Source organism: Hyaena hyaena, unplaced genomic scaffold (genome assembly GCF_003009895.1).
Source record: "Hyaena hyaena isolate Hyena2069 unplaced genomic scaffold, ASM300989v1 scaffold_901, whole genome shotgun sequence".
Taxonomy (NCBI): domain Eukaryota; kingdom Metazoa; phylum Chordata; class Mammalia; order Carnivora; family Hyaenidae; genus Hyaena; species Hyaena hyaena.
This window is the reverse complement of record NW_024081527.1, coordinates 477,939-487,029: the sequence shown is the minus strand read 5'-3', so window position 1 is coordinate 487,029 and position 9,091 is coordinate 477,939. Positions and strand designations below refer to the sequence as shown.

The window sequence follows — 9,091 nt, the reverse complement described above, 5'->3', positions numbered from 1 at the left end:
AACCATTTAAATGCCAGTCAATGAGGGTCTGATTAAATACATCAGTGTACATTCAAGAAGCTGTCAAAAAGAACAAAGTGGCTCTAAATATAATGATATGAGGGAGTCAGCTTTATAAAATGAAGTGTAAAGCAGAGTAGTAAACTCCTGTTTGTGTTTTTAAAACTGCATAAAATATACTGATATATAGAAGTAATTGATTACTCTGAACAAGGGAGATACTTGGAAGACAGGGATAGAAGGCAGATTTTCCCTTGTACATCCTTCAGTACCTTTTGAATTTTGTACATTTGTCCATATTTTAATTTTGTACATGTAATTACTTATTTAAAAGTTGACTTTAAAATACATATACCTTTACATTAGCAAACTTTCTTTAAAATTCTAATTCTACATAAAAATTCTAAGGTACCAGCGGAAAGTGACCATGCCTTAAACCTCTATATATCTGTACTGCCTCACATATAGAGCAGGCACTCTAAAGTAAAGTAGTAAAATCCACCATAAAATTATAAATTAGATTAAAAAAGATAAAAGTCAGTAAAATGAGACTTTGCATTACTGTAAGGTTAATGAAATGCCTAAGGTAGTCTCTGCAACTATCTAGCTATGAGTTCTATGGGCGTCTCACTGTGAAAGCAAAATCATCCAGGTCTCAAATGCAGTTTGACAGAGGGCAGCGTCCATTCAGATTTATATTCAAATTAGCCCATCACTAATTTAGATATATCTAAATTATATAATTATCTAAATTAGGTAATTTAGATATATCTAAATTTACTTCATCAAAAGGCTTGTTTCTGTTCTGTTTTATTGTATTTATTGATTCTTTCGCTTTGGGAGTATTATCAATGGAGTGATATGAAAGACACAGACTACTTATCACTTGATTATATGTACATTATGCCACTTTATACACTTTCATACTTTATATCTACTTGATATAATCACTTATAAATAACTCCATGGCAATATGACATGACAGAGGCTTACGTATCATTCACTTTTCTGTTTTATCCAAAATATGTTGCAATAAATTTAAGAATTTTGTTTTATAATTTTCTTTTTTTTTAATGTTTCACTTATTTCTAGGAGAGAGAGAGAGACAGCGTGAGCAGGGGAGGGTCAGAGAAAGAGGGAGTCACAGACTGAAGCAGGCTCCAGGCTCTGAGCTGGCAGTCAGCACAGAGCCCGACGCGGGGCTCGAACCCACGAACCGCGAGATCATGACCTAAGCGAAAGTCGGACGCTTAACCAACTAAGCCACCCAGGCGCCCTTTGTTTTATAATTTTCTAATATAATCTTTGTTCTCAAGAAAACTGAAAGCTTCAACTGCTATTTGACATAAAATGCAAGTATTTGGTTAAAGTACATAAAATCTTTTGTAATTTGAAAATATACTTTCAGGTAACTTCAGGACTAAGAAAATTGGCAGTCATTTGATTCTGAATCCTCCCCCCTCTCTACTTACCCCCCCCAAAACATAAAAATCAACAAGTATAACAAATAAAACCACAAATAATGCTGAAAAATAAAACCTTCAATATTACTAGGAGACAAAAAACACATTGACTTTCACATTACCTGTGAAGTAGAAATAAAGCGAAAAACTTCCAAAAGACCTACAGCCTTCCAAATATTCCAAGTTTGTAAAGGTAGAAAATAAGGGGACGCTTAAAAGATTTCATAAGAAAGGGTAGGGGGCATCAGAGGACCTGGAGAAAGTATAGAGAAAATCAACCACAAAAAACAAAAGTGCAACAATAATGCCAAAATGCTATACAGGCCCTGGCTATGGAGAGGGAATGGAAAATGGGAGGAACTGGAAATGGCAGCCTTGGTGAGGCAAGGGGAGCATCATATTTAGAGAAGTATGGTACTACTTGGAGAAAAGGGAATGAAAGTAAAGTATAATACAGGGAAATTAAAGATCCTATAGAAATAAGAGAAAAAGAAGACATGCCTTGGCTTCTCCCACCAAAAATACCACCATTTACAAAACAAGTAGCACAAAAGAGACTGGGAGTGACAGAAAATGACATTCCCAAACTAAGAACCCTTCCTAAGTAATAAATAGCAACAGAAAAAAGCACACCAAATCCACAAAAACTATCGCAATAAGTCAGAAAATAGAAATAAAAGCTTTTCTGCTGATAAAAAGTCTCTCCCCTAAACCAAAGATGATCCTGAAGAAAAAACAAACAAAAAACAGTAAAACAACATTTCAAACTGAATTCAGTATTGTCAAGCAAGCATTTAGGGATATTAAAAACAATACCTGAATCAGAAATACAAACATTAAAGGGGTGCCTGGGTGGCTCAGTCAATTAAGCGTCCAACTCTTGATTTCAGCTCAGGACTTGATCTAACGTTTGTGAGATCAAGCCCCACGTTGGGCTCTGCACTGAGCGCGCAGAGTCTGTTTGGGATTCTCTCTCCCTGTCTCTGCCCTTCCCTTGCTTGTGCAGGTACATGCTCTCTCTCTCTTTCTCTCTCTCTCTCTCAAAATAATATACTCAAAAAAATACAAACAGTAAAGATATAAATGGACAAAAAGCAAGAAGAAATAAGAAATGACCAATCACAGGAAAGAAACAGAACAGCAGCAACAACAGCAAAATATAAAAAATGAAGGCTAAGTTATAAGATATCCAAAGGAGAATAGAGAATAGATTCAAATGAAAACTTAATAAAGAAAACGTTGAAGAAAAGCAAGAAAATAACCAAGAGAAAAAATGAAATAAAGAAGTTGAAAAAAAAAGTCAGAGAAATAGTGGCTGAAATATAACTGGTATCCCTAAAGAAGAGAAACCAAAACACTGGGAGAAAACCTCTAATAATAGACACTACAATATAAAAAACCTTTCCAGAATAAAAGAAGACCTAAATATAAGCACAGAAAGGGTCGAATGGGTACCACACAAAACAACTTAGGACAATCAACTCTGGGCTATAAAATTAGTAAACTTTAAAAATAAAGGAAAAAAATCCTCAGGACACCCAGGCAAAAAAAGGAAAGAAGCTACAAGGCCAAAGAACTAGCATTAGATTTCTTTAAAACAACATACACAACCAGGCAGCACTGGAGCAGCATTTTCAAGAAACAAGGAAAGAAAGTGCAACCCATGGATATATACACCCATGCTGTCTGGCTGGTATCCAGGTCAGAGAAAAACAGTTTACAACATTCTAGAACTAACAGCCAAAGTAATACTGAAAAATAAAACCAAAACAGGAGGTATCACCATCCCAGACTTGAGCCTCTACTACAAAGCTGTCGTAATCAAGACAGTATGGTACTGGCACAAAAACACACACATAGACCAATGGAACAGAATTGAGAACTCAGAAGTGGACCCAAAAGTATACAGCCAACTGATCTTTGACAAAGCAGGAAAGAATATCCAATGGAAAAAAGACAGCCTTTTTAACAGATGGTGTTGGGAGAATTGGACTGCAACATGCAGAAGAATGAAACTAGATCATTTTCTCACACCACGCACAAAAATAAACTCAAAATGGATAAAGGACCTGAACGTGAGACAGGAAACGATCAATACCCTAGAGGAGAAAGCAGGAAACAACCTCCTTGACCTCCACCGCAGCAACTTCTTACTTGACACATCCCCAAAAGCAAGGGAATCAATAGCAAAAATAAATTTTTGGGACCTCATCAAGATTAAAAGCTTCTGCACTGCTAAGGAAACAACCCATAAAATTAATAGGCAACCAACGGAATGGGAAAAGATAGTTGCAAATGACATATCAGATAAAGTGTTAATATCCAGAATCTATAAGGAACTCACCAAACTACACGCCCGAAAAACAAACAACCCAGTGAAGAAATGGGCAGAAGATATGAACAGACACTTCTCCAAAGAGGACATCCAGATGGCCAACAGACACATGAAACGATGCTCAGCATCCCTCCTCATCAGGGAAATACAAATCAAAACCACACTGAGATACCACCTCACGCCAGTCAGAGTGGCTAAAATGAGCAAATCAGAGAACTCTAGATGCTGGCGAAGATGTGGAGAAACAGGCACCCTCCTACACTGTTGGTGGGAATGTAAACTGGTACAGCCCCTCTGGAAAACAGTGTGGAGGTTCCTCAGGAAACTAACAGTAGAACTCCCCTATGACCCAGCAATAGCACTGCTAGGAATTTACCCAAGGGATACAGGAGTGCTGATGCATAGGAGCACATGTACCCCAATGTTCATAGCAGCACTCTCCACAATAGCTAAAACATGGAAAGAGCCTAAGTGTCCATCAACAGATGAATGGATCAAGAAGATGTGGTTTATCTATACCATGGAATACTACATGGCAATGAGAAACAATGAAATCTGGCCATGTGTAGCAACATGGATGGACCATGAGGGTGTTATGCTGAGCGAAATAAGTCAGGCAGAGAAGGACAAATATCATATGTTTGCACGTATAGGAGGATTAGGAGGAACTTGACGGAGGAACAAGGGGGAGAAGAAGGGCGGAAATGGTGGGGGAAAGGGAGAGAGGCAAACCATGAGAGACTCTTGAATGCTGACAAAAACTGAGGACTGATGGATGTGGGGGGGAGGGGGGGATGGGCATGGAGGAGGGCACTTTGGGGATGAGCACTGAGTGTTATGTAGAAACTAATTTGACAATAAACTATTTGTAAAAAAAATAAATAAAAAAAAAATAAAATGAAAAAATAAAATGGGAAGAAGCTGCTTGTTGAAAAAAATCATGAAAAATTTGTAACTTAAAACAATACAAAAACATTAAATTTAACACAGTTAGTCATATGTAGAACTTAGTAGGATCAGGAAAATACATTTTTTAATGATAATGCTTTCAAGGTTGTCATCACATGATTTAACTGTAGCAAAAAAGAAATGTTTCTAAAGCTTGAGGAAAAGTTTATGACACACACTTAAGGGCAGGAGGTTATTATTTAGATAGTTCAAAATAGCAGATAAAAATACATATTATAAAAGAATATGAACTTGTGTTTAGCACTGGGTGATATAAAGTGTTGGATCACTATATACCTAAAACTAATGTTATACTGTACATTAACTAGAATTTAAGTAAAAACATTAAAAAAATAAAATTCAAAAATAAATAAAAGTTTAAAAAATATGATTTCGCATAAATTTACTTTTCCAATCATGCTGTCTCCTGGCCTACATTAAGATGGCTATACATCCACATACATGCAGAGATGGAGATAAGGGACTATAAGTACACTTGGAAAGATCACTGATGTCAAAATAATACACAGCAACAACAGTAATAAATTTAACATTTGTTGAGTACATACTAAATGCTTGTAGACTGCTTACCATAATCTCATTTAATCCTCACAAAAAGCTTATGAAGATAGATTCTTTTATTATCCCCATTTTATAGCTGAGGATAATGGCATAAAGAATTATCTAATTGACGCAAAGTCACAGAAATGTAAGTAGTGGAACCAGGACTGAAATCCAGATCTGAAAGATTTCATGGTTATTCTCTTAGATCAGTAGGACATTTTACATGTCTATTTATAATAAAATCTCACTTAAATACAGTAATTTACTCTAGCATATATGTTTAATATTTCTTTGCTTACTTTATTATTATGAGTTTACCTTCCTTAAATTCATACAATAATTTACTACTGAGAGAGGTAGTCCAGTCTTTTAGATCCAGTTCAAACTATTTTAAAAGGCATAAAAGACCAAATTATCTCTCCAGCCACCCTATAACCCTTACCACTCTACTCCTAGACCTGCTGCTTACTCCACCCTACAGCTGAATCTTATGTTTTAGTTATATTGAAATATTCACAGCTTCACAAGGCAGACATGGTTCTTTCTCACTTCTAAGTAAGTCATGCAGTTCTCTCTGTAGGCAACTCCCTCCCCACCTTGTCCCCTCAACTGCTTATCAATTTTCAAGGACCACTTTAGATAAGGCCCCTCTGGAGAGGTCTTCTTAAGCACCTATCACCGCAAACTTTGTCTATATTTCTTCTGTATTGACTTCTATCATATAATTTATCATACTGTATTATTAAGGTCAATTATTATCTGCGTCTTTCAGTGTGCCAGCATAGTATCCAGCAAACAAAGGTTTTAAAATACTAAGGGACAGGAGAAAAACAAAATGTTTGATATGGTTACTTAAAAAGATACTATCTATGTATAAAGTTGATTCCAATTGCATCAACAGTATAATTAATAACAATCACTTTTGGTGCCTGGATGGTTCAGTCAGTTAAGGCTCTAACTCTTAATTTCAGCTCAGGTCATGATCTCATGGTTCATGGGATAGAGTCCTGCATCGGGCTCTGTGCTGTCAGTGCTTGGGATTCTCTCTCTCCATCTCTCTCTGTCCCTCCCTGCTCACTCTAGCACACACACTCTCTCTCTCTCAAAAACAAACATTAAAAAAATTACACAAAACATATTTTTAAAAATAACTATCAGTTTTAATACCATTTGTTATTCAATTTGACACCTGATAGCAAAGAGTTATAAATTTCAGTTAACTTTTAGGTGTGTTAGTATGAGAAGTTATAGAATATTTACCAAAGAATTATACTATTTTAGGAGAATTTAACATTTTTTCTCATTAAAAATGTAGTTCTATTGTTCCATAGAAGAGTATACTGATCAAAAAAGGAGTAAGAGAGTAAACTGCTGAGACACTTTGACAAAGGTTTATTTTTATTTATTATGACAATTTATTATTATCAAGAAAAACTATCTAAACTAAACCACTGGTCATCAAATCAATGGTGACCTCTATCATGTCACTGAGACACAGTTTGCTATTTTTCCCTCCTTGATGTTATTGTCAAAAGATAGAATTTATGCTCTTTCACCCTAGCTTATTATAATTGCTCTTATATCCATGAATAAACTAAATGTTTTTGAAAACTTATCTCTTTTTTAGCTTGTACCACCTTCTAAATTAGTAATGAATTCCTCCACTAATTGATAAATGTTTGCTTTATCTTATTTCTCTGAATTTAAGGGATATCCCTCTCTACCATTCTATGAATTGAAAAATAAGACTATGTTCATCCTATCTATAAAAGTCACCACATAACTGTTAGTTTGCAATATAGAAGGAAAGTTAATTTCTTTCTGATCAGTACAGGAATTAAATGTTTTATATAAGATAAGAACTACACTCTAATTCACCCAGCATTAAGTAGCCAAGCAAAGAATACTAGTTAAGTAATAAACAAAACAAAACAAAACAAAAAAAACAAGATAAGCTTTAAAAGATACATAAATCAAAAGAATTTTAAATTCCACTTCTTCAAAGAATCAAATATCAAGTAACAAAAGATACAACTATAAAAACAAGACACTAACACAATACTTTCTCAGTCTACCCCCTCCAATAATTCAGACAAGATTAAAGAATACTACAATATAAAATTTTAAAGCAAACCATTTTAAATCTTAACAACTACTCTTCCTAAAATCATTGATTAAAACCTCTAAAATAAAAAATACCAAAAAGACTAAGTTATCTCAAAAATTATTTAAAAAAGTAAAAGGATGTTTAATAAGATGTTCTCATAATAAAAACTATGTAGTACTACATTAAAGTAATAAAACTAAAAAAAAATCACCTTTAAATATAGAAAACGTGCCTCTCTCTCAAAGATCTTATATCACAATATCATAGATTTTCACAAAACTGAGTCACTAACCTCTATTTTTTCATAATAAATTTAGTTATATTTACCTTCAGATCCCATGATGAAGTGATGGATATCAGGGCCTGTTGACATACGAGGTCCTTGACTGCTTTTTTCTATTATACCTCTAGGTGTTACCATTTTTATATGAACCACCTGTTTAACACAATGCATGATGTAAATTCTACATATTTGTCAGTGAATGTTGTGTGTGTGCATGTATATATACACATTTATATACATTTAAAAAATTCCATTTTTAAAAACATTGGATTCAGTGATAAATGGTGATACCCTTCAGAATTCTAATATCTTCTAATAATTCTTAGACTAAAAGTAAGTTTTATATAACTTTAAAAGGGGGGGGATCATTCTAATATTGTTAATGGTTTGGGTATATTCATCATCTTAAAAAATGAAAAGCACTTTTCTTTAAACCAAATTTAGTTTGGGATTATCTACGTGGCAAAAAGAACTAAAGGACTAAAAAAAAAGCAATGGTCATATTTTAACAGGTTCATTCCTTCACTTATTTCACAATATTTATGAAGAACTATTATTCACATTAAGCACTGATCCAGATGCTTAGAATTCTAAGAAAAAATTTATTCTTGCCTTATTCCCGCCCACAATTTATCTGCTTTGCCCACTTAGAAAAGAGTGAAAAGAATGAAATATTAATTATGACTGGGTCAAAAATGAGATGAAGAGGGAGATGATGTAATTGAATTAAAGAGAAGAAAAGAGGGGCGCCTGGGTGGCACAGTCTGTTAACCATCCAACTTCTGCTCAGGTAATGATCTCATGCTCTATGAGCTCTATGCTGACAGCTCAGAGGCTGGACCCTGCTTCTGATTCTGTTCCTCCTCCTGTCTCTGCCCTTGCCCCACTCATGCTCTGTCTCTCTCTCTCTCAAAAATAAACATTAAAAAAAAAAGAGTAGAAAAGAGATATGTGTGTGGTATAGGTCTCACACCACTAGAAAGTAAGCATATTGGAGGGATCGAAAATAGTTCCTGAGGTCCAACTCAGGAAATGGTTAGGTGAAAATTCAACACATTTTTACAATGCCTTTTGAGAGATAAACAAAAATAGTCTATTTATTATTTAAGGAAATGAGCAGAGGACATCAATAAACAATTTACAAAATAAATACTAAAATCACCAATGAGGACACTTTAAAAGTTTACATTTCAAAGCAATTAAAAAAATTAAAAAACAAAAATATAAATAAAAGGTCTAGTAAAATAATGATTCTCATAATGCTAGTGGGAATGTCAATTGACAAATTTCTATGAAGCAACCTGGCTATAAAGATCCAAAGACTTAAAAATGTATAAACATCTTGATTCAACAAATCAAGCTCTAGGAACCTGCCCAAAGAAAGTGATTAA

General features: G+C 34.4%; 1 protein-coding gene across 1 annotated transcript in view; it reads right to left on the bottom strand.

Moving 5' to 3' along the window:
- Window positions 1-9,091, bottom strand: part of AGPS (alkylglycerone phosphate synthase) — a 150,954-nt gene that overhangs the window by 63,434 nt on the left and 78,429 nt on the right. The window contains exon 10 of the mRNA XM_039220489.1: window positions 7,745-7,853. Within this exon, the coding sequence (XP_039076420.1) occupies window positions 7,745-7,853 (109 nt within the window). The remainder of the gene's footprint in view (window positions 1-7,744; window positions 7,854-9,091) is intronic.